Here is a 26,329-nt window from a genome sequence, read left to right as displayed (position 1 = left end):
GAGCCCTCGTTATCTATTCATTTTCAGAGCTTGCCATGGTGAAGGAAGAAGGAAAGATGCCATTCCACTTCTTAACATAGGCTCCTACCTGGCACATAATAGTTGCTCAATAAGGTTTTGTGAACTTAGCCTTCTGAAAAATGCCTTTTAGACAAAGGCAGCCTCAAAGTAGGAGAAACTGATGTGTCTTCAGCAACTGTTATGTGCCAAGCATGGTCTGGGTACTTTCACACCCATTAACTCATCAGTCTTCTTCCCAATAACCTAAGGGGTGGATATTGTAAACAATAAAGAAACTGAAGTTCAGGGAGGTTAAGTAGCTTCCCCAAGGTCACACAGCTATTATGTGGTAGAGCCAGGATTGAAACCCAGGTCGCCTGGCTCCAGAGCCTACTCTACTTTTGTTCTCATTTCAAGCACTCTTCTGAGTTTATTGAAATAACCAAGGACCTGGCCTCTCCTTCCTCTAACAAGAGCACCAGCAGATACCTTGTGATATACCCTCCACCTCCACACCCCCCTTAAGGTGGCTGGCTGATTACAACCACACTCTCAGGGGCCAGCATGATCGCGCAATTCCTGGTGAGAGGGGCATCAGTGGGAAAGATTACAGGTGGATCTGGAGCTGATGAGCGGCCTCATGCCTAGCTCCCACCGCACTCTAGTGATAATTGTCCCCTCCCCACCATGGGCAGTCCTCTGGCTTAGAGATGAGGAAGCTGGAATTCACCCAATACATTGATGGCAGAGCTGCGATCAAAACAGGGATCCCTAATTCCCAGCCAGATGCTATCCCTTAGCCAGAGGTCTTTAAAGGAATGTCCAGAGGTCTAGGCCTACCTGTCTTTAAACAGAGTCGCTCCACCATTACATTTCTCATATAACGAAGCTCTGCCAGGGGAGAAATAGCAAATCTGAAAACCAACGCAGCCTTGGGCTGTGCTGCCTGGATTCCAACAAATGGCTCTTGACTTTCTCTTGCCAGACTCCCTTGTAAAGAAGGCTTTTGTTTCCTGTGGATATCTTTGGTTAATTATTTTTAAATAAATAATTATGTAGCGTGTGGTAAGGGAGAGAGCCTCCCCATGACCCATATTTGATCATCAGGGGGCTGGCCCTCTCCCTTCAGCCAAATTAAATAGGCTAAAACCAGAGTCTGTTTGACTTGAGACTGAATCGATGATGGGGACAGGCTAGGGGGTGAAAACACACCTGACTCCCAGTGTTATCACCACTCTCTCAGGAGCAGAGCATCTTGGGGAGGTAAATAGCTGGTCAGGGAGTCAGAGACTGCAGGAGAAAAACAGGGTGAAGTCCAGTTCCTCAAAAGGAAAGAAGAAGACGGCAGGGGGCAGGGGCCAGGCCTCCTTCCCAAACCGCTCCCAGGGCAAAGCATCAGTGGTCCAGCGGGTTAAGATGCTTTGGAAACTATTCTCTATGCAAAGATAATTCCATGCAGTACTTAGAATTTGCCCCATGTGATCTAGAATTCTGGAGTCTTAGGGCATATATCTTGGTGCCCATCCCTACATTAGTTCCCTCCCCCCACCCCCCAGCATCCCCACCCCTAGTTGCCATTTATTTGGCATGGCGCTAGGAGCTTTATAGATATTATCTCTAATCTAAAAATAAGGAAACATTCCCTCCGTTTTTATGAGAGGAAACTAAGGCTCATGGAGAGGATTTTCCCAAGATCATACGTCTGTTAGCGCAAAGTCGAGATTTGAACCCGAGTTTGTCTAGCTTCAGAGCTCACGGTCTTCCCACTGTCCTTCCTTGTTACAAAATTCATCCTTTTATTGATTTGAAATCTGCCTCTCTCTTTTCCTTTGGACCTAGCTCTGCCTTCTGAGCTCACAAGTTTCAGATCTTTCTCCTTCTATATAACAAGACTGTGAGCTAATGTGAGTGGAGAAAAAGGACCTAGTTTAATCCAACGGGACGGAGTAGAAGGCGATAAATAGGAAGGCAGCGGGGCTGCAGACAGATGCAGAGGGAGAGAGACAGGACTTACTGGGGGTGTTGGTTTGAAGAGGTGGAAGCCTTTCCTTCTTTTAACTTCATGGCTCCTGTATCCCCCAAAATGGAGTGCCCCAGACCAGTCGCCACCAAATTCCAGTACTGCCCCACTAGCACCAACACCCTACACTAACAGCCCCTTGAATCAAAGGATGAGGGAAACAACCGATAGAAGAAGACCACAGAGCATGCATAAAGCCACTTCATAGTCCAACAAGTTGGTCTTGAAGGTCAGAGCCCTGCCTTAGCATTTGTTTGTCTTCTCCCCAGCCTTCTTAAGCTCTGGGCCATGTCAGCATCGGGTAATGTCCTTCGGAGAATCCTAGGAAAACTGGTTTGGGTCTGCTCTTGACAAGCTTTGTCTTCGTGAATTGGAGGCTGTGGTTACGGCAGCTTGCCTGGCCCCTCGGGGGGACTTCTGTGGCCTCTTCAAGAAGGAGGCCGGGCAGGGGGGAAACAGACCAGCAGAATCAATATACTTTATACAGTCATGGTTCATCTTGGGACACTGGGCGCAAGGAGAAGTACAGCCAAATAGTTGGCCCTTCTCTCCAAATAATTCCATGGTTAGAGCAGTTGGTCTCCCTCCCTTGCAGGTAGTAATAGGGTCCCCCCTCCACCATCCTTTCTGTCAAATCCAAAGTGAAAAACAAAACCATTCTCTTTCTAAGGCCTGAGCTTCGGGTGAGAGGCTCAGCTATGCCAGCGTTATCTTTGGCTGTTTCACGGGCACATCTAGCAGAACTTTGACTCTGCAAACTGGATTCTTTGCCTGGCTTCTGCTTCCTTCAGTTGCCTGGTCTCTGCCCAGCACTCTCCCTTTCCCGAGCACAGACCTTCATTTTGGTTCCTGAACAAGAGGGCGTGTCAGAGCAATGAGGTTGTAAACATGCTTGGTTCCCCCCGCCCCCACCTTGCAGACCAAACTATAGTTTATAGTGCTGTACTATGCACCGACGTCCCACCTTTGTATGTGCTGCCTGTCCCACCTCCCCGGCAGATGCACCTTCCCCTGTGCCCTGGAAATCAGCCAAAGGGGACCCCATCAAGGGAATGTGAGTTCCAGAGCCAAAGACTGCTAGCTGCAGCCCCATCCTTGTTTTGCTCTGCCTGGGTGCTCCGGGCCTCCTAGGCTCTGGGAAAACAGTGGTGCACAAAGACATAACATTTTTTGTGGCTCTTACAAGGGTCACTGGGCAAGTGCCTCTGTGTAAAATGGGTCAATTCATATTTTGCAGCCCCACGCAGCCAACAGATGCCAGGGAAACCTTTCTAGGTGTTTTGAAGAACAAAACGCTCCAGCCAGGAAGAGAAGGCCGTAACTCCTAAAAGAACTATACTGATGCCACAACAAGCAGAATTCATTCATTCATTTATTCATTCATTTGACACATATTTATTGAGTGGCTACCAAGTGCTAAGGTACTGGGGCTATAGCAGGGAACAAAACAAAGCAGATAAAAATGCCCTGCCCTCACGGAGCTTACATTCCAGAACTCAAGAAAGGCCATAGAGCAAGACAGCCGTGGGTAGATAGGGGTGGAGAAGGCAACTTTGTTTTGTTGTCAATCCACCCTTGAAAACAAGGGGAGGGGCGGAGTCAGTGTTCCAGGGCCCTGGTGGCACTAATGTTCGTTGTTGGGTCTGCCTTGTTTTGCAGGAGTGCGCTACAGCCAGCAGGGAAACAATGAGGTCACTTCCTCCTCAACAATCAGTCACCATGGCAACAGCGCCATGGTGACCAGCCAGTCTGTTTTACAGCAAGTCTCTCCAGCCAGCCTGGACCCAGGCCACAATCTCCTCTCACCTGATGGTAAAATGGTGAGTACACCTGGGCCATTGTAGCTATGGAGCTGATAAGATAAGGGGCAAAACAAACACAACTTCTCACAAGGCCTGCCTCAAACAATGAACCATTGTAGCCCTACCAGGGAAGATGGGGGCTATCCAGAGTTAGACAGGAAAGGTAGAACGGGTGACCCAGCCTTCGATGGGTGGAAGAGGTGTTCGGTTTGAACCCAGCCAATAAATCTGACAGAGCTCTGCTCTCATTTTATTGATTGAATGCCTCATAAAGGAGCAAGCCGGGTGGGACACTGTTTGTTTTGGGGCTGCCAATGACATTTGTGTTGATAAAATGTTCATTCACCACTACCCCCAACCAAGGCCTCCGAAGCTAGTTTTTTAACCCAGAGAGAGCCTTGCTTTGAAACAAGCCCCCCTTTCTCTTCACCACCCCCTGGTGCTGGCAAGGAGAGTGATGAAATCAGGATTTAGAGGATGGCTGGAAGTGGGGAGAGGTTTCTTGAACTGGAATTTTGAAGGACCTTGGGTGGCATGCTAGTGAAGATCACCGCACAAAATGGCAGGGAGGGTGGGGCGATGCTTCCAGGGCAAGAGAGAAACACCGACTTTCAAGTTTCAGTGACCCAGGTTCAAATCCCAGCTCCAGCACTTAATAGCTGTGGGCAGGTTAATGGAGCTACTCCAGGTCTCTCTTTCTCGTCTACAACATAGGGGTAATAACAGTGGGTTGTTGCGGGGACAAAGGTGATAATGAGGGAAATACTCAGCACAGTTTTTGGTAAGGTAAATATTTAATAAGTGACAGTGTTGTTGTTACATTATTCTCTTTAAATGAAATTTTCTACATCCATAACCACCGTCCACACCCAGATGTGAATTTAGCACACTTGGTGAGGAATAGGCTGTTTGAATTTCAATTTTCAAGGTTCTAACCCTCTAGCAACACAAGTGCAGGGGAGAGCAGCCCATGAGAAAATACAAGCATTACGACACTTGTAAGCGTAGGAAATGGAAAACTTTAGTCTTTGGTCATGCTCTCTGTTTCAGGGTGGGGGCACAGCGGGGAGAGGGGAGCAGGTTCCCGGCTACCACGCTCAAGGTGGAGCTGCACACATTCCCTCAAGGTGTCTGACCCAGAGGCGGGTAGGGGCCAGAGTGGGGGGAAGGGACAGGGAGCAGATGCCATTTTAGACCTTGATGTGTGTGCTGTGTAGGCAACACAGGAATGATTGAGTCACAGGTGACTGAGTCCCCAGCTCCCTGGAGGAAAAACAAGGTGTAGTTTCTGAGGGGAGAGTTGGCCCAGCCAACTCCAGTATCAGGGGACCTGAGCTGATCTCCCTGGTGGTGGCCTCTGCAAAACATATGAAAGAGTGCTCCTGTGGGAGGGATTTCACAGCCTTCTTGAATGGTTTGTCTCAGCTACCTTGTGAGAGGTACAGACAAGTCTTTATGAGTTCTCAAGAGTCACTTTGAGACCCAAACAAGTAGGAATAAGAATTACCCAGGCTTCCCTTGGAGAAGGGGACAGAGGAAACAGGTCTTGACTTCTCAGTAGATGGAACCCTCCAAGTCTCCACTCGCTTGAAGGTCCTTAGCATTTCCCTTTGAGCCCTCCCACCTCCTCTCCTAAGAGGAGAGCTGCCGCACCCAGGCTGGGGCCGCTCCAGCGGCAGCCTGCAGACATGCTTTTTCTCTTCCTGTTCTGCTTGGCAGTCCCCGAATGGGCAGTATGTTATTGGATTGATGATTGACCAAGACAGCACACCTCAACGTTAGCAAACACCTGGAACCTTGTTTGCAGGGACCAGCTTTTTACTAGCCTCCAACACCCTGGCTCATACGTTATGTCACTATTGCTGGAAGCCCAATTTCAAGAGCCTGTTTTCTGTTAATACATAACAAATCCATCACAGATCTTGGTCCACTAAGGCAAGAGGGGAACATGGTTAAAATTAGTGCAGGCCAGGGGACCAGTGTGTCCAAGTCTTGGGCTCCGTTATTTGTCAGCAATTGGACGGACATTGCTTAACTTCAGTTTTCTTATCTGTCAAATAGGGAATAATAGAGGTGAGGGTTGCTTGTCGCTCTGCTGTTCTCTAAGTAAGCCCTGTACAAGGGAATGACAATCTCTGGGTGCCACGCATTTGAAATCTTCCCCCAGATATTGGTTTTAGAAATAATACAGATCCATGTGAGCTTTCTTGTGCACTATTTGTCCCCCACCCCATGCCCAAATGGCATGCATTGACAAAGAGCTGGCCAGGTTTATGGTTGCAGTCTGCGCATGTTGAACCTTGTTTTTTCAAAAAGCACGTACTGGATACTTTCACAGTATTAAAACAGTGTGACCTAATGATGAAAAGCTCAGGCCTGGGAGGCAGGTAGCTGCTTTCGATGCCAACTCTACCACTTGGGCACATTTCTTACCGACTCTAACTTCAGCTTCCTTGTCTGCAAAGTAAAGAGAATAATACCAACCTCATAAGTCGTGGACACAAAAAGCACTTAGCATCATGAAAAGACTGCAAAGGGCAGCATTTAATGTAATTCAAGCTCTCTGAGTTATCAAGTAAGGATCGTGACTGAGATCCTTGGCAGTTCCCTGGCTTCCATCAGTCCTGGAGGCAAATAGAAAATAAGGGTTGCATTTTAGAGGGGGAAGGAACTTGACCAAGATTACCTAAACATAGTAAATGAATGGGATTTAAATTCCAGCAAAAATGAGTTTGAATTCTGGCTTCCTCAGTTACTAGTCCAGTGGCATAGAGCTGGTTTCTCCACTCCTCTGAGGACCTGTTCCTTCATCTGGAACATATGGGCTGTAATCATAATCTCTTCCCTATTTGTGTCATTATCTGTGGATGACAATCAGTGGAAGCACTTTACAAACTCTGAAGCCACACACATTTAAGTTGTTGTTATCATTGGCATCTACGTTTTTCTTTCGCCATTAAAATCAAACATTGAAATGGCAGAGATTACAGTCCTTACTTTGTCATTTCGTTGACTTTTTCCAAAGGATTGCATTACCCTTTGGGAAGGTAGGTTACTGATTTTTTTAATTTTTTTTTTTATTTTTATGACTCTGACATTTTGAAAAACAAGTCCAGCAAATAGGCTGGTTCTCTCTTGTTTGATGTGGCTGGAATTCCTTCTTTGTCACATGACCCCTAACTCATTTCTTGATGCTCATTTTAAAAACACAAACAAACCTGTTTGGTTTTTTTCTTTCATTCTTTTTCAAATTAACCTTGGAAGCTATGGGGTTGACCAGAAGGGCAGGGCAGGAGGTAGTGTCTTACCTGGGTGTGGGTGTGAGACCTATAATCTGAGGAGCTGTGGGTAACGAGAACTGGAAAAAGGGAAACTGGGCTACTCAGACATCTGATGTATGTATCCCAACCCTAAAGCACGTCTCAGGGTTCCTGTGCCATCAAGAATGTCAGGGTTAGTTCAGAATGAGGACAGATGTCCTTTCTTATTTCTTTTTTAAATTAAATTTAAAGTTTATTGGGGTGACAATGGTTAGTAAAATTACATAGGTTTCAAGTGTACAATTCTGTAATACATCATCTATATATCACATTGTGTCCTTTCTTTATAATAATCGTAAAAAATAATTTAAAACTGTAAATAGTAAACTACTTTGTCATGAAAAAAATGGTTTTTGTGTAAAACTGACAGCTCCTTATAACTAATGGAGGAACATTGGAAGCTTTTCTGATACCATCAGAATCAAAGCAAGCACATCTGTTACAGCTGTTATTGTGTAATACTATTCAGAAACTTCCAACCAATGCAATATGACATGTATACATAGTAGTACTAGCACGGAAGAGGCCCCATTGGCATTATATGCTTGTGCTGTCATTATACACTTGGAAAAATGAAGAAAATAAAAAATGGGAAAGACTCTATTAGGAATAAATAAAAGGATTCGATTCTCAATGAAAGGATTCAAAATGGCACATACAAAGTAAACACACCAAAGTCAGTAACTTTCTCTTACTAATCTGTCATTAAAATATAATGGTGAAACAGAATGGGGGTACCTGGGACCCATGGCTTATTTAGTAGCTTTATCACTACAATATCAGCTCCTTGACCAAAAAAAAAAAAATAATGGACAATGGAGATTTGGAAAAAGTAGAGAAGCTCAGTAATCGCTGATCTCTCCCCAGCTCTTAGAAATAATTACAGGGGTGGGGGGGGGGAGAAAACTCTACAAAAGGTAAGGACATGAGTTCTAGAGTTAGAGAGCCCTGGGTCTGAATACCAGATGGACCATTTACTAGTAGTTGAATCTTAGGTAGTATCCATATCTACTCTGAGCCTCAGGTTTTTCATCAGTGAAATGGGAAAGGCAGAAGTAGCTACCTCATGGGGCTATGGTGAGGTTTGTGAATTAATACATGAGCAGTGCTTGGTAGAGCCTGTAGTCAGTGAGAGCTTCCCCGTGCTCCTTCTCGGTCCCTAATCTGCTCTCACTGGGGAATCCCAGGGCGTTTTTTCAGTTATTATTTTTAACAATCACATGTCCTTAGCACCAATAATATAGAAGGCATAGAGCAGAACAGAGGAGACTTCCAAAGTGAGCAAGTGACAATCATACTCTTCATGGGCAGAAGAGTATCTAAGGCAGGCAAGTAACTCAAAGATAGTCAACAAATGGAAGTGTCATAAGGGAAGGGATTATTGTCTGTTTTTACTTACTGCTCTATCTTCATTCAGCCCCTAGAACAGTGCCTATCCCACAACAGGTGCTTAATAATTGTTGTTGAGTGAATGAGTGAATGAATGACTGACTGACTGACTGAATGAATCCATCCATCCATCCATCCATCCATCCATCCATCCATCCATCCATCCATCCATGAATTAGCTGTGCCAAGGAGTTGCTAAGTGATGTCATTTTGGACACTGCTCTTTGCAGTCCCAGTTCCATTCATGCTTCTCTTGTTTTTTCTCTCCAGCAGATCTCAGTCTCAGGAGGTGGTTTGCCCCCTGTCAGCACCTTGACAAACATCCACAGCCTGTCCCACCATAATTCCCAGCAATCTCAAAACCTCATCATGACACCCCTCTCTGGAGTCATGGCCATTGCACAAAGTAAGTTCTGTTCTTGGTCAGAAAACTTGGGGGCATGGAAAGTGAGTCATCTGATTTAAAAAAAAAAAAAAGGACTAGAGAAAACCCCCTTTAAACTCATTCACCACTTTTTTTGTAGATTTTATTTACCTCGTTTACTTCCTTATCTTTCTCCTCAACAATATTTGGATTGTTGAGCTTAAAACAAGAGAAAATTATGAAACGGAGCTGAATCTTGGGCACAGCTTACCAGCTTTGCATCCTAGGTCCAATCATTGAACCTTCATGAGGTTCAGTTTCCTCATCTGTAAAATGGATTGCTGAGGCAATCAAATGACAGTGGGTTTAGACATGCTTGTAAATCTATAAAGCATGAGTACGTATAATATTGTAGCTTATATTTTTGTCTAGTGTTCATGCCTATCCCTAAGTATGTGGTCGGTTTTCCAGGAGGGTGTGCAGATGTTTCTTTGTGTTGGTGAAGATGGAGCAAGACATGATGGGCTTCCTTCTAAATGGTCCATATGAGACCACTTTGGCCAGTGGTAAAAATACAGTGAGAGGAAACTCTGAGAGAAACGGTCATAGCATCTCCGGGGCTTTAAGGAGAAAATCGGTTGTTTCAGCCTTGAAGACGGGGAGATGGGTCAGGTCCTTCCAGCTTCAGGAGGCTCTTATTCCACAGAGAGCCTGTACCCCATGTCAGATGGGCCATGTCAGGGCATGGGAAGGCTGACGCGGGCTGTGTCTGTGGATGCCTCTTGGAGTTTTAATGTTAATGAGTACTCAGTGTATTTTCAGCTTCATCATGACAGCTCAGGCCAAGTCATCATTGTGACCCTGGGAAGTATTCCTGAAAAGTCTTGGGACAGATCTAAGGGTGGCACATTGCTCATCTTTTTTTCAGCCTGGAACTGCCCCATTGTCCTCGTGGCCTCCCTTGTGTCGAGTGCCCACGTTGACCACCTCTTTGTTTTGTTCCAGCCTTTTCCTCTCCTTCCCTCCTCTCTCCTTAAATCAGCTTTAGCCAGGGTAGCAACTCGGGTCACTTCTGAAGAGAATGACTTATGCGCTCTTGAAGGGCAAAACTAGTGCTAGGCCCATAGGAAGCACACTGAGATTTGCAGAATGAGGATGTGTGGCTCTCACTCTGTCCTTTTTTTTTTTAACTGTTCAGAAATTGGTACACTCCACATTTATTTTTTCAGGGGGAAAAATAAAAAGCCCTCAGAAGACTTTCAAAATAAAACATTATTATAAATGTACTGCCTTTTCACTGGGCCCTCTCCAGAAATATGGTAACCATACTAATACCATTGAGAATGAGATAGGCTACCTGACACCAGCTTGCTTGCCTGCCAGGAGATTTGATTAAAAGGCCCATGGTAAGATAGCCCACCTCTTTATCCCTGCCACCAAAATGATACACAAACCATCCCACTTACCTTCTTTCTTCCCATGTCAAGCGTTGGCGGACACACAAAGTTATATACGTTTTTAGGCACGACCTGAACTAAAATTTTCCCTGAGGTTATTCATATTTTCAATTTAGTTTCTCCTAATTTTCTTCACCCATGCTTTTCTACCTTCTCACAATAATCTTAATATCCTACTGCAAAATGGAAACACCAGAGTATACATTGACCTTAGAAGGGTGTGTGTGTGTGTGTGTGTGTGTGTGTGTGTGTGTGTGTAAACTTGGAGTTAGGGGGGGGTGTATGAAGAATAGTGAGGTTCACCGGAAAATTTGGCTGAGACACAGTGGTCCTGCCTATGGAGTGTCAGGATGAAGAATTGGTTGCAGGCATCCTCATTTAGCTAATTCATGTCCTGTTGAGTATGTGGACCCTGTCTCAGGACTGCAGAAGCCACGGAGAATGTGATAACAAATTATTTGGCAGTGCCAATTCCTCATTCTCTACTCATCTACTGGCCTGGGCAACATACTTCTTAAGCAGGAACCAGTGCCCAGAAAACAAATGAAAAGGCCAAGAGTCACACTCCATGGGAGCTAGAATGACATCAGTGGCTCTCAATCCTGGAATTGAGGCACATCAGGGTCACAGACTGTGTTGAAAATAAGATTCCTGGGCCTCACCTCTAAAGGTTCTGACTCATTAAGTCTTGGGTGGGGCCTAGGAATGTGTATTTCTTAAATTGCTCACCCAGATGATTCTTAAGCACAGCCAGGTTTCCGAACTATGCCCTCAAATGTCATCCACTCTACACAGGATAATTTGCTTTTCTGGGCAGAGATTTCTCAACAAGAGCAGTGACAATGGGCTCTGGGGAAAACAGCAAATCTGTGGGGCCTCCTAGGTGACTGAGACCATAAGTAGCAGGTAGGAGAGGAAAACAGTATATCAGGATATCAGGTGAGACACTGGCTTGAGGAGAAGCTGAACCCCTGTGGGAAACGAGAGATAGTGCTGTGCAGAGGGGGATCTGAGGACCCCACGCCCCAGCCCCACCTAGGAGAGCCAGGAGAGGGGGCTTACTCCCCCTTCATTCTCCTTCCAGGTTTCTGATAACAGTGTCAACTAAAGCTCTGAGCAGGCAATTGTTGAGGTTTTCATGCTATCTCCATGGAGGACTTCCCACAGATGTGCTTACGTGCTTATGAAACCCTCTCCATTTCAGGAAAGGCTCTTTAGGTGTCCCTTCCGCATTTGCCTAAAAGAGACCTTTTTCTGGATTTCCTTTTTCATTTCATTCTTACCCCCCACTTCCCAGAAAGCAAGGTCAAAGGAATATTGGCCACTCCAGGAAAGGGGTTGGGGTGTCTTCCTCTTGTCCCCACTCCCACTTGACTCAGCTGTCTTCCCCAGAGTCCCACCCAGGGAGCGGATGGAAGGTGGGTATCAGGGACCCAATCGTGGCAGTACTGGCCCTGGTTCTAAAGAGACCTCAGGATATAAACAGTACAGAACCGCAGAGGTCCTCATACCCCCAGAACAGAAAGGTGGCAAGACCCACTATAACTGCCATCCTTTAACTTCCTCTTCCCAATACCTCTTCCTTTTGATGCCACCAGCCTTGTGTTGCCAGATGAAGTATGCCCACTTCATAGACTGGCTGAGTTCTCTGCTACAGTCAAGAGAATGAGCGCCTGGCCCCTCTCAGGCTCTTTACACAAGGTCATTAAACGAGTGTCTTCAGGCTTCATATTCCCAGGACTGTGGAGGTTGTTTTTTATTGTTTGTTGGTTTGTTTTTGTTTTTGTTTTTAAATCAAAATATGGGTCCCTGCACACTCTTGCCCCCTGCTGGACAGACAGATCTGAGCAAGACAGATCTGCACCTCGGAGCAGACACTTGGAACTCTACCCTACGGGCACTGCCAGGGCAAGCCTTTCTCAGAGGCAGGCATGGATGGAGTGGGCACGTAGAATCAGCTTTCCCGGGGCCCTGGCAACCTCAGGGGAGCTACATTTGGGAGATCAGATAACTTGGGGAGACTCTCCAGCCTCAGTCAGATCTGTGTAAAGCCCATTTCCACTACAACTCACCGTGGAATGTGAGCAAGTCCCTTAATCTCTTCAAGCCTCAGTTTCTTTGTCTATAAAATGGGTCTATAAAATCGCTTCCCATGCAGTCTCTTATGTAACAGGCTCAGCCCAGCACCTGGCACATAGCAGGGGCTCAGTGGACGACCTCTCCGCATCCCCAAAGCCATCTCTGATCTTTCCCTCTTGCTCCCACAGGCCTCAACACCTCCCAAGCCCAGAGTGTCCCCGTCATCAACAGTGTGGCTGGCAGCCTGGCAGCCCTGCAGCCCGTCCAGTTCTCCCAGCAGCTGCACAGCCCTCACCAGCAGCCTCTCATGCAGCAGAGCCCCGGCAGCCACATGGCCCAGCAGTCCTTCATGACCGCCGTGACTCAGCTGCAGAACTCACACAGTAAGGACATGGATGTGCTGGGGAGGGACACACAGGGCCCTCAGCCGCCACCGTCTTCTCTCTCTCGGCCTGAACTTTCTCCAAAGTGTACTGGTTGGGTCACTTTTTCCTACTTATGTTCAACCAAGACAGTTTCCCAGGCATAGCTCTTGTGTGGTGCTGTGTCTTTTTTAGTCCTCTGCTTTATCCCCAAGACTCCGTAGGGGAAGGTTTGAAGGGGATACTGGAGGCCTACCTGTCAGGGGACTTGGAGATAGAGAGCAGGGATGGTGTGTATGTGGAACACATGCCACCGTTTCCCACGCTGGTACCCATGAACGGTAGCACCGGTCAACCACAGCGCCTTTCCCAACGAGCCTCAACTTAGCCTTTTCAGTACAAAACTTCAAGTAGCCATCACCAAGCGATTAGAGTTGGCATATAGGTTGCATCTTGTTTGCCTGCCCTGAAATTGAAGAATCTTCTAGAGTCCCCAAGCCGTCCAATTTATACACTCCAAACATTGCTAATCACGAACATGAATATAGTTGGAAAATACCATCTACATGCCATCCTGGACCAGGAATATTAGGGTTTCTGCCCCCCCCACACAGAGGCTATTTCCCATCTCCAATTTCTACCCCTACCCTAAGTCTACCTTTCAACTATTTCCCTCCTGCCTCCCACCCCTGTATCTCTCTCTCCCCACCCCCATGCTGAGCCCCAGGCCCCCAGTGTTCTGGCCATATTAAGGTATAGCCCCTGGCCTACTAATCTGGGGAGAAATTGTGGAAAGGATGGCTTCCCTGCTTCAGGCACGGCCCCATAAGAACATCAGAGAAGTCTCTGGAATAGAGTGGCAGTCTTGGAGTCAGACAGACCTAGATTGAAATCCGGGCTTTGAGACTTATGTGGCCATTGGTACGTTAGTTAGCCACTCTGAGCCTCAACTTCTTCATCCGTAAAATGGAAATAATATGCATGTGGAATGATTATGGAGATGAAATAAAAATAGGTATGAACTCTGTTTGGTAAGCATCAAAAGTGATAGAAACACCAGTGACTGTTTGTTAAGGGACCCCTTAATAGGAGGAGGCGGGAATGGGGAAGACGATCTTAGTTTCTCCCCTGGCTGCCTCAGGCAGAGCCGCAGGTCTGAGGGAGACAGTCAAGTTCAGCCTTCTTCTGTGCTCGGGGCTCTATCCCCCGTCAGGCCTGTGGAGCTGGTTCCTAAGCACCATCTCACATTCCAATCACATTTTCGTGGCTTCTAAAAAATCTGCCACAGCTTGTAGCAGAGTCTGGGACCACATGTGCCCTACTTTCCTTCTTCTGGGGGCCTGACCATATCCTCCCCATTTGGCCCTCTCCCCTTGCCTAGGCAGGCTTCCTCAGTGGCCAGGCCTGGGTGGGTGGGATAGTCAGAGAGCGATCACCAGTGACTATGAACTGCCAAGGCCCAGCTGTCTTGGCTGGCTATGAAGAGATAGCCCAAGGGGCCCCAGACCAGGAACTAACCAGCCTCCCTCCACAGAAAGGACAAGCTGAGACGGCAGACACAGTGACCTTCACCCCTGTTCCCTACTAGAGGACTCCTTGGTAGAACAGGCTAGCCCCTCCCTCAAGGCCAAGCATTCACATGCTTTCATTAGTTGGCCATGTGACCTAGAATTTACATAAACATTATGGATAACTAGTGTGAGTCAAAAGGTTCCAGTCTTGGTGGCTAAATATTAGAAAAACTAAAAAATGATCACATGTTCCTGGAAGTTTTGTTTGAATGCAGCCTCCTTTTGTCTATCATCCTTCATATTTCTGGGGTATCATAAGGCTATGATGTCACAATGCCCTTTAGTGCCAACTGCAACAGCCCAGAATGATATAATTAATTACACCTATATCTAATTACAATGATTAATTAACCTATAATTGCTAGCTTAAGACCTGGTGCTTTGAGTCCTAGCAGAAATGGTAAGCATGTGCTGGCCAGCTCCAGTCACATGAGTTTGTCAGCTACTTCGAACTTTTTTGGACTTAAAATCCCCGATGCACCACGTACTCCTAAAGATTACTTGTTGAGGTCCAGGCCTCTCACACTTTATTGAAAGTCAGGGGGACAGAAGTGCTCCCACCACAGAAGCGTTGTCCACTACTACATACTAGGCACTGTGCAAGGCTGTTTATTTGGAACAAAGTGCTTTAAACATGATGTCTTCTAATCCTGTAACAGATATCATTCCCATTCTACAGGTAGGAAACTGAGGTTAAGTAACTTGGTTAAGGAGCCAGGATTTAAACACATGGCAATTCTTTCTACCACATAACGCTTCCTTCCCAAACATCACCACCACTTTTATCTGCCCGGGGACATGGGCTGTGGTGAGGGATGGTGTGGGATGTGCATACACCTGTGTGATCTGCACCTTGATTTCATCTTTGCTCTGTCTCTGCAGTGTACACACACAAGCAGGAACCTCCCCAGTATTCCCACACCTCCCGGTTTCCATCTGCGATGGTGGTCACAGATACCAGCAGCATCAGTACGCTCACCAACATGTCTTCCAGTAAACAGGTAATGCCAGTGGGAAAGGGGAGTGGGGTAATGACTAAGGCTACTGATGTGCAGAGAGTGTGGTGGATGTGGACTCAGCCACAAGTCTGGTCCTTCTAAGGTTCCCTGTTACTTGCTAAAGGAATCTCTGAGGTCACAGGGCCAAGAAGATGGGCCACAGGTTCAAGGGGTTTCTTGTTCCTCCCATGTCCCCAACAAGAGCACTAAACGAGGACTGAAGTTCAATAAGTCATTGGAGACTGGCTCACACAGAGCCTGTAGGCATTGCGATTGAGTATTTCCCAATAGCTTGTCAGTGATCCATGGAAAAGGTATTTCCAAGGAGAGCTCAGGAAGTCAAACCCTCTGTGGCGTTCCATGCTTTGCAAGAGGGACCCCTAAGGATTTTCACAAGTTAGTCAATGGAGAAAGTGAGTAATAAGTCAGGGGTCCTGGGGTGGCCGAAAAGCTCAGTTGGTTAGAGCATGGTGCTAATAACACCAAGGCTGCTGGTTCGATCCCTGCATGGGCCACTTTGAGCTGCACCCTCCTCAATAAATTGATAGATAGATAGATAGATAGATAGATAGATAGATAGATAGATAGATAGCTAACTGCCTGATGCCCAGTAAATTTGTTTAAAAAAAAAAAAAGCCAGGGGTCCTGAGGCTGGTTCCCCCAGTCCAGGACTCTAGGCTGTAGGCTCGAGAGACTGTCCCAATTCTACCAACCCATGGGGACTCCTCAGCAGACAGCCTAGCTGTTCAGGGGCCTGCGTTCACTTGGTGTTTTATCAAGAAACTTAGAATGGACTCCCTGCCACACTGAAAGTGACGAAACCGGAGGCTTAGTCGCTGTTTCAGTTGGTAACTAATTCCCACCTCCACACAGAGGTGACAGAGTAGGAAAGAAAACAAACAGCAGGGCTCATCGCTGAGCTTGGACAGCTGGACTGTAATGGGGCACCGAGAGTTAGAAAACAGGACAAGATGTCTGAACACACATGACAACTCCAGAATAATACAATAGGACCTTTTAGTAGCTGGGGTCTATGCAGTGTGGGAACTGTTTGGCCTTTATTGATTACTAGATAAGTAGGCGACAACCTTGAACTTCATGTCAGAGGCTCTCAGCAGGGTTTGGTCTTGCTGATGGTCTGTGTTCCATCGGAGCTCTGTGAATCACACCTCATCCACTGCCACGTGCTTCCAAGCAGGTTCTTTCCTGGGCTCAGGGTTCTCTGCTCTTCCCTTTGCTCCTGTCTCCTCCTGGATCTGCAGTGTGTAGAGCAGGTGGGTTCTGTTCCTGGTTGTACCACTCTCTTGGTGGCCTTGACCTTTCCGAGCCTTTGTTTCTTCATCTTTAAAATGAGAGTCGTAATATTTACTTATTCTGAGGCTTCGATGAGGTCATGCAGATTAAGTGCCTGGCACGTCTTGGGTGCACGTGTGCGAGCGCGCACACACAGCCTAGGCAGCTGGGTTCTGGAGTTCGGGGGGCGGGCACGGGAGAGGTGTGTGGGACCTGCTTTGCTACTCGTCTCTCACCCAATGGAAGATGAAAGGACACCCCCTGTTGCCCTGCCCTTCGACTCCCGACTCCCGTGCGATTTCCCATTCTTTGTAGTGAGCAGGGAAAACATTTATCTGTGCTCACAAATCTCAATCAGGGGGGCAGCCAGGCGCAGCAGCCCTGCTTGGGAATACCTTCCCCTTTGAAAGGTTTATCAATCCATCTGCCGCTTGGTCAGCCCTAGACAGGACTGTGATTAATTATTCCTGTCTTTCCCAAGTTGACTTTGATGCTTGCTTGTTGAAACAAGTCCTCTGAATTCAGGAAATGGTCTCTTAATCAAAATACTTCAAGATGCTCTCCGAGACACTGCACAAGCCCCCGAATGGCTTCTCCCCTCCACTAGACAGAGTGGCCAGTCGACCTTGAAGCTATATGCGTGTCCCTCTAGAACTACCTTCCGTGAAGTTGTCTCCAAGTTCCCGGATATTTCAGGAGTCTGAAGACAGACTCACGTATGGGATGATGAGGATGATGATTATGCTTAGTAAGAATAAAACTAGTCATGTAGCACTTGACAGTTTATACTTCTCATGAACATTATCTCATCATTTTCTTATTATTAAAATCTCCTAAGAAGTACAAAAAAAAGAACGAAGGCTCAGAGATGGACAGCGTCCTGCCCAAGGTCACACAGACTTTGCTTTTTGACTCTAACTCCTGTACTCTTTCCACTTAAGCAACGCTTGCCTCCCAATCCCTATCTTTAAAATACCCACAGTAATTGCTGCTCTTGTCGTCTCTTTAATGGTCAGGTACAAGAGTAAAAATGATGCCCACTTACTATCTTCCAATCAGGAAATGTTCTTCCTACAAACTGGAGAAGAGGGAACGGGAAAGGCAGAGTGAAGTGGAATGAGGTAAAGGTGCTGCCTCCTGGCAGCAGAAGGAACCCAAGGGGAAGACAATTTGTATAAACTCTGTTCTGGAGGCAAAAGGTCAGAAGTGAGTTCTGAAAGAGACCTGGTCGTGATTCTACTTTTCCTTTGTTTTAAGGTGTTATTTTCCAAAAGGAGTTTCAAGACCCTTGCTAGGAAGCAGGGGCGTGGGGTATGAGGACAGGAGCATTCCTCGGTCAGATCTGTTGGGGGGATGGCTGGCCTAAACGGTTAAACCCCACAAGGCAGGGCTTCCAGAACCTTTCACGTGCTGATGCGTGCATTGAACAGACCCTTAATGTGCACCTTGCTCTTCAATGACTGAGTCAAAGGCACACAGCCAGGACAATGCTACTTCAGAGGCGTGCTGGAGTGCTAGGAAAAGCCAACACACTTGAGCTAATTCCAGCTCCTTCATCCCTGCTACGTGACCGTGGGAAGTTAACTCACCGCTGTGAGACAGTTTCTTCATCTGTAATGAGGAAATCCCAGCCAGCCCCCATCTCACAGAATACTCAAAGTACCTAAGAGAGTGGTTCGTAGGTACAGAGTCCAGTACTCAAAGTGGTAACTCTCTCCCTGTTCCTTCTCTTTCTGTGACCCTTTAGGGGACACCTTTCATCGACTCCTTCAATAGTTAACTAATTGCTCAGTCTACATGTGGTCAAAGGAGGTTCTGACAGTAAAATTTCTCAGGATTAGGACCATCTCTCAAGCACATCCCACCTCTTGGGCCTGAGCTCCAGTTCCCTGCTTCCCTTTCTTTTGCTGATACACAGGTGCTCTCTCACCCACCTCCCAGAATAAAAGCAAATAGTTCAGGGGTCTTTCACAGCACCCAAGTCCTTTGTGCTTAGCTAAAATGCTTGGGCTATAGTAGGTGTTCAGTAAATATGAGTGAATGAATGAAATTAATTCAGAACTAGCATTTTTTGAGTGCCTCTCATTTTCCAAATAGCACTCTAGATGCTTTTCCATCTTCCCTTTCCTGGCTAACACTCCCACCCATCCTGCAAGGTAGATATTTTTATGCCTGATCTACAGAGCAAACAACTGAGTTTCAAAGATGGGGAGGGATCTGGCCACGTTCACACAGATGATAAATCTGGCGCTGGACTTCCAGACTTTGGTCTTCTCATTCCAAATCCATTCAGCAACACTCATACCTTCTAATAGCCATTTCTGTGCACCCATAAAAATGACCCAAGGTTATGCAGGTATAAAGGCTAACGCCAGAACTTGAACTTGTATATGTCTGATCGCAGTATTTCCTCTTGTCAAGATAGACATGCCCCAGGGCCTTGAGGATCATGTTTCAGGAACCTCAGGCCAGGACTGTCCCCCTGGGAATCCTGGTGCAGCTCCTGCCAGCAGCCTCCCCCTCCTCCTCAAGCCTCCGGTGCTGGCGAGTTACCATCTGAGTCGGTTTGTGCCTGAGCTCCTGCAAAACAATGTCTCGTCAGTCTGGAAACAAGACCACAGCAGGCACCTCGGTTAGAACAAGTGTGGGCAGGCTGTGAGCTAACTCCTGTTTCCACTACTTCTCTACTCACTGCTTCACTTCCTAGTTTATAGAGAGGTCAGGAGAGGGCCCCCAGAGTGATCACTAGTCAGGGGTGCTGACAAGAAGAGGTGTGAAGCCTCATCATAAACCCCCTGCAGCTGTTCCCCACCCACCCAACCTTCTCCACTGGTGGTGAGGCAGTATCATCTGATGATTAAAAGTACCAGCTTGGGAGTTAGGCAGACCCAGGCTGAGTTTCTTCCACTTTCTACCTATGTGACCTCAGGGAAAAGTCTTAGCCTCTCTGAGCTTTTGTTTCTTCCCCTGTAACATGAAGATAATGTTTCTTCTTTCACGGGATCCTTGAAAGGACTAAATGCAGTAAGTGTTATAAGAACACTTAGCTCAATGTTTGGCCCGAAACACCCCGCCCATGGCAGCTGGGTCAAACTTGGCTTTCCCTGATGGCAAGAAGGAAGTGATCTTGCTTGTGGCTACGAGCACAAGCTTTCTGTTGTGAGACCCTGGGCAAGTAACCTATAATCTCTCGAGACCTCAGATCCCTCATCTGTAAAATTGGAATTATACTAATTACTTTTCATTCATAGAGCCATAATTAATCTAAGTTAATAATAGTAGAAGTGAGTTCTGTATACTCACTGTCTCCACTGCCTCACCCCTAATTCTCTCTTGAGAAGACTCCAGACTGGCTTTTGTCTTCACACGCCACTGAAACCTCCCTTGCCCAGCTCACAAATACTTCCATGTTGCCAAACCCAGGGGTCATTTTTCAATCTCTTATCTCTTGACACGGCTGACCATTCTTTCCTTTTTATCATTTGGATGTTGGGACAGTACCCATTCCTGGTTCTCCTCCTAAGACACTCATTTCTTTAGCAGGAAACTCATCTTCCCAACATTTACTTGTTGGGGGTGCCGTAGGGCTCATTCTCTTCTCTTGTCACTCCTGGGTGATCTCCTCCAACCCCAGGGCTTTGGATCCAGTGTACATACTGATGGATCCTATAATTCTGTCTCCAGTACAGATCTTTCCTCTGAATGCCCATTCAGAAACCCATTGCAACTTTGGCATGCCTAATATATCTGACAAGCCTCTCAAATTGAACCTGCCTAAAATAGGAACGCTTCCTTTTACCCCTATATCTCCCTACCCAAATTGCTTCTTCCTTGGGCTTCCCCAGTTTCAAAAATGGTACTAGTTGTTCAGGTGAGATACCTGAGCGTCTCTTTGATTCTTCTGTCCATACACCACATTCAGTCCATCAGTAAGTTCTGCTGGGGAGCCTTCAAAATGCATCCTAAATCTTACGACTTCTTACCACCCCATCAGTTCAGCTCCCCTGTCTCTCAGTGGCCTCCTGCAGTGTCCCCTAACTTCTCGCTTCCACTTTCACTCTTGCCCCACTATGGTGGTATGCTCTGTTAACCACACAGCAGTCAGAATGATCTCCTTAAAAAGGAGATCAGTCATGTTAGTCCCCTGTCAAGCTCTCGAATGACTTCTCACTGCAACCGAACTGAAATGAAGACTTCCAGGGCCCTTTGCGATCGGACCACTGCCATTCTCACCTCCTTTCTTTCTTCCCTCTTTCACTTGCTTTCAGCCGAACCAGAGCTGAAGTGATCGCACTGCAGGACGTCTGCATTTGTGGTATCTTTTGCCTGAAATACTTCTTAATGTGCATCTTTCCATGCTTGCTCCCCTCCCTCATTTCATTCAGCTCAGATGTCACCCCCTCAAAGGGGCCCTCCTGATTCCCTTCCTTAAATTATTCTCTTTTCCCTCAAGTCATCCTAACCCCTCGCACCATGCTTATTTTTCTGCAGTATTCATCGCCACCTAAAATTTTAAATGTATGTGTGTGTGTGTGTGTGTGTGTGTTTCTTATTTATTGTTCAAACCCCTCTCTAGAATGTAAACTCTGAGGTCGTGTTCACAGTTGCATCCCCAGTGCCTAAAAAATGCTAAGCATGTAGAAGGCACTCAGTGTGTTAAACGAATGAATGATAATTACCTGCCTCAAAGTGTTGATGTAAGAATTCAACGCAATGATGCATGTAAAGCCCTTACTTAGCATGGTGCCTGGCACACAGTCGGACCTCAATAAACGTTAGCTATTATCATTACGTAACAATCCTCTTAGAATGAGGACATCCTTAACAATTGCCACAGACAACACGCCTTTCAGACGGCTCCATAGTTGCTCAGAGATCCTCTGGGCAAGGCCCCCCGTGGGGCTCCGCGTGTGCTGGACCTCGATTCTAAGGGACCACCGTGTACCCCTTATCAGATGTTTGTGTTTAGACTCCGAAGGGGGCAAATAACTCTAGTTCCTTCGACAACATTTAGGGCTCTGCCACCATTTTATTATGTGAGCAAACATTTGATAGCTGGGAAGCCCATCCCTAATGACAGGTCATAGAATCTCGCTGGCGTCTCCTTATCTGCCCTTCTTGTTTGCTCTTCTATTGAAACCGGCAAGGTCACCAGCCGTTTTCTCTCTCCGCCATCTGAAATCTGAAAATTGGAAAAAGGCTGATAGTGGGAAGCAAAGAGACTCAAGAGTGGGGGGTGGGTGGAGGGAAGAAGAGAACGCAAGAGGTACCGGAGGACCCTGAGCAGGGCCTCAAGAATTTAAAAGGGTCAGAAACCCGCCTCCTCACACGAATGCACAGCTCCGTCCCACTTGGAAGGGCACTCGAGAGCAGCCTGGTAGGGTAGGGCATCCTGTGCAGGCAGCAGTGATAATAAGAACAGTTATTATCACTGTTATTATCGCTGAGCACCACGCTGAGTACTTCACATGTATCAGCTCATCGAATCCCTCAATAACCTCTGTCTTACAGGTAAAGAAACTGAGCCACAGAGGTTATAAGTTAACCAGGAGCACAAAGCCAGTGGAAGGCTCCTAACTTCAGAGCATTATAGAAAGAGCACATGTTGGGAGGGCACCCTGAATGGGTTTGAATCTGGCTCCACGCTCTCCTAGTGCTGAAACCTTGGGCACTTCACCACCTCTCTTTGAGCCCTGTTTTCCTAATCTGCAAAATGGACATCAGGGCAACCTCATATAGAGTTATAGTTGGGAGTACTGATTAATGAGATAATAATGAGATAACAGGCCTGCAGTAGTAGTGGTAGAGGGTGTGTGTGTGTGTGTGTGTGTGTGTGTGTGTGTGTGTGTTTGAAGGGGAGTCTTGAGAGAATAAGCCACTAAGCCAAAAGGCAGAACCTTCCTCTGAGATGCCAACCAAAATGAAAGGGCAGGAGGAGACAGAGGGAAACAAAAAGGAACTCCCTGGAAGGAGAAGGAGAGGAATGATGTCCCATGACAGTTGAAATGGATGAGGCCCAGGGCTCTGGAAGGAAGACTCCCATGATGGGGAGGTGGCTCCTCTCAGAGGCTTTCCCCGTCCATTCTGGGGTCTCCCACAGGAAGTCCAGCATCAGACGCCTTCACCGCTTAGATCTTTTCCGCGATCCTCCAAGCGTCTTTTCCTAATAGTAACAAACCTTAGAAAGCACGTTGCAATTTCCCACGCTCTCATGTGCTTGATGGCCTTGTTGCTCAAAATACATCAGTAGCCTCGGCACAACCTGGGCGCTAACAAGAAATGCAGATTCTTCAGCCTACCCCAGGCCCACTGAATCAGAATTTTATCAAGATCTCTGGTACTCATAGGCCCATTAAAGTTTGGAGAGCAGTGGTCTCAGGGACCCTGCCCTTAGAGGTCTTAGAAAGAGGCCCTTACTTCCACAAGAGGCAAGAGTTCCGCATCCAGGTGCTGTTGCAATCACACTGAGCGCTTTATAAACACCCCTCTCACGGAAAGAGGAGTCCAACCTCATGGTAAAGGTTATGACTATTTCAAAGTCTGCAGCAGTTCACCTCTCTTCTGAAGTGGATGGAAACGCTGGCCGGCAGGTTTGGCTAAAAGGAGTGTGCTTCAGGACTGACACCCCAGAACTATACACCCCAGAGCAGGCACTAGGTCCCCAGCCCCCCACCTCCAGCTCTTGGCTGGCTGAGTTGGGTCTCAGCTCCCCTGGAGAAGCCAAACTGACGGCCCATTTCCCCACCCAATGAGCACAGCTGAGCTCTCTCTCCTCTCTCTCTCTCTGCAGTGTCCTCTCCAAGCCTGGTGATACCTACACACCACTTGCTTTGTGCACAGCAACAAAGATCCTATTTTCCACACCATCACCCTCCGGGCAGCTGTCATGGAAAAGCCCAGTGACCTGACACACACCTGTTAAGAGGTCCCTGCTTACCTGACATCCTGCTGGCACCTCGGACAATCCGTTCTCAGGAGGCGCAGCCCGAAGCCCAGCGTCCCTTCTATGCAGTATTGTCACGATGCCTCTCCCAAGATGTCAAGTCTGCCCATCCGTCCCAGAGGTGGGAGACAAGAAACCACGGAAGAGGAAGAGAGAAAGCCGTAGTGTCTACATTATGCTCTTTCATCGAACAAACTGATGTGAAAACTTGAATCTGTTACTGAAACGAGGAGAGGAGGACACGTGCTATTGAACTGAGCCAAACACACTGTAAATATCAGCAAACTCCCTCCCCCCACCCCCTTCCCAATTGATCGTGAGATTTCTTTTAAAGAAGCAAATTCGTCCAATGGGTGTAAACGATAAACGACTGTAATTAAGTGCAATTTCCCCTCCACTCCCTTGCCCCTCTGCCCTGTATATAATACTACTAAAGTGTTTTCTTTGTAAAGGTCAGAGTTGAATTTTCAAAAGGATTTGCTCCCTTTCTTTTCCCCCATGGAGAAATATCCTAAGTCGGAAGTGAAGCCCTTGCCCGCTCCCTCACGCCTGGACACCCACGAGAACACTGTATATTTTGGACTGACTGCCAGCTAATGCCAGTCTCCTGATGTTAGGACACACCTCTGGATCTGTGGCAGGGATGAACATAGTGTCAGAGTAACGTCCTACCTTCTGGTGGGGCTAGGGGTTCAGCCAGGGCACCCCCAAGAAACCCCAAGGCAGGGAAACTGGCTGTTTGATAGCACAAGAAAAAGTTGTCCTTTCAGAAAGCCTCCCATTAAAACTATTTTATCACTGCCCAGAGTCTCATATTTCTGTCTCTGACACTTGTCCTTCCGCGGTTCCACCAAGAACCCCTGGCCCCTGTCTCCTTGGAATTTTCCACTTACTCCACTGGGCTCCCTGCCACACAGTCCCACGTCTTTGCGCCGGCTTTCCTGCTAAGGTAAGAAGAGTGGATTCTCCCAGTCAGACTCCACAGGTCCATCAGAGGGCATCTGGCCAGAGCAAGAACCAACACCTTTTTCTTCTCTGCAACTCACAGGAGTCAAGTGATAGAGCCAATTCTTGGTGACTGTGGTCAGAGGAACAGATAAAAACGCTGGAAGAATGGAAACCCGGTGGGTCACTTTTTCTACTGCATCTTAAACATTAATTCCAGCCTTTCCTCCCCTCTGTAGGATTGTCAGTCACTAGGAGAGTGGGCTCTTGTGGGTGTTGCCTCCTGCCTGGGTTTCCCCCTCTAGTGGGGACGCAAATGAATACAAATAGTCCAAAGGGGAAGAGCCAAAGGCAAGGACGCTGCCAGCAGGGACTTGGCCATAAATAATCCAGGGTTGACTCAGGAAGAAGGAAAATTGACTTGTCCTCTTTGCCGCCTTATCTTTTGTACCGTGTAGATCTACTGGCATTTCTCACTTCTGATGGTTTCTTACTTCTAGACAGAGTATTTCCCAGTCAAAGTGTAAGCAAGGGAATTGTGCCTACCAGGCTCCAGGCAACAGGCTTTTCAAAATTGCAGTGTAGTGGAAGATGCAATTCTCAGTGAGCTGGGCACATTTACCAAGTACATACTATGTGCCCGGGGTAGGAACGGATGGATATGGAAAGGCTGGCCTCCTTTGGTTCCTGGCTCCCCTAGACAATGTAATTTCAGCTGAAGTGGTCAAGTGAAAACTCATGGTTGGGTTGAGAAGGGCTAAGGCCAAGACCAAGTATCATGTGTCAGGAGAGGCCAACTGGATGGCCCCTGTGAGTTCTAGGAAGAGGAAAGGAATATAGGCCTCAAGCCTTAGGCCCCAGCCTCAATCGGAGCCCTATATCTGGACTCGTGTTGTTTCTGGAACAGCAGGCATCTACATTTGACAGGCTTTAGATCTCGCATTGTTGCAATAACCTTGAGAATCCAGAAGGTTTTATTCATCCAAGAGGCCTTCTAGGCAGAGGTGGAGGTGGCGGGGAGGGAGGATGGGTGGTTTGGGGGAGTTGTTAGGGACTATGTGAACCAAGGCATGTAGAAGGTGACCCCGTCAACTGAGAGCCCCTAAGAAGGTTAGCACCTCCCTTCTAAATCCAACAGAAACCAATTGGTGCAGCCTCTATGGATAACAATATGGAGTTCCTTAAAAAATTAAAAATAGAACGACCTATGACCCAGCAATTCCATGTCTGGGAATTTATCCAAAGAAGTCCAAAACACCAATTAGAAAAAATATATGCATCCCTATTCTCATTGCAGCATTATTTACAATAGCCAAGATATGGAAACAACCTAAGTATCAATAGTCAACTGGATAAAGAACATGTGGTACATATATACAGTGGACTTGGCCATAAAAAAGAATGAAATCTTCCCACTTGCAACAACCTGGATGGGCCTAGAGGGTGCTATGCTAAATGAGATAAGTCAGACAGAAAAATACAAATACCATATGATCTCACTTATATGCGGAATCTAAAGAACAAAATAAGCACAGCAAAAACTGACTCATAGATATAGAGAACAAACTGATGGTCGCCAGATCTGGGAGAGGGGTTGGGGGGCTGGGTGAAAAAGGTGACGGGATTAAGAAATACAAATTGGCGGTTACAAAAGAGTCACGGGGATGTATAGAACATGGGGGATAGAGTCAATAATATTGTAATAACTATGTATTGTGCCAGGTAGGTACTAGACTTATCGGGGGATTACTTCATAAGTTATATAAATGTCTAACCACTATGCTGT

At 46.9% G+C, this 26,329-nt stretch overlaps 1 protein-coding gene across 6 annotated transcripts in view; it reads left to right on the top strand.

Annotated features, from left to right (window-relative positions):
• Positions 1-24,398, top strand: part of HNF1B (HNF1 homeobox B) — a 50,752-nt gene extending 26,354 nt beyond the window's left edge. For 3 of the 6 annotated variants that reach the window (XM_019636777.1, XM_019636774.1, XM_019636779.1), the window contains exons 5-9: positions 3,680-3,840; positions 8,802-8,937; positions 12,620-12,814; positions 15,247-15,365; positions 23,446-24,393. In XM_019636777.1, coding sequence (XP_019492322.1) covers positions 3,680-3,840; positions 8,802-8,937; positions 12,620-12,814; positions 15,247-15,365; positions 23,446-23,466 — 632 coding nt within the window. In that variant the 3' untranslated portion in view covers positions 23,467-24,393. Of the gene's footprint in view, positions 1-3,679; positions 3,841-8,801; positions 8,938-12,619; positions 12,815-15,246; positions 15,366-23,445 lie in introns of all 6 variants that reach the window. The other 3 variants (XM_019636778.1, XM_019636775.1, XM_019636780.1) reach the window with 2 other exon arrangements.
• Positions 24,399-26,329: the final 1,931 nt, after the last annotated feature.

The sequence above is a fragment of the Hipposideros armiger genome, unplaced genomic scaffold (assembly GCF_001890085.2).
Source record: "Hipposideros armiger isolate ML-2016 unplaced genomic scaffold, ASM189008v1 scaffold_29, whole genome shotgun sequence".
Classification (NCBI taxonomy): domain Eukaryota; kingdom Metazoa; phylum Chordata; class Mammalia; order Chiroptera; family Hipposideridae; genus Hipposideros; species Hipposideros armiger.
The sequence above is the reverse complement of the archived record's forward strand: the minus strand, read 5'-3'. Positions and strand labels throughout refer to the sequence as shown.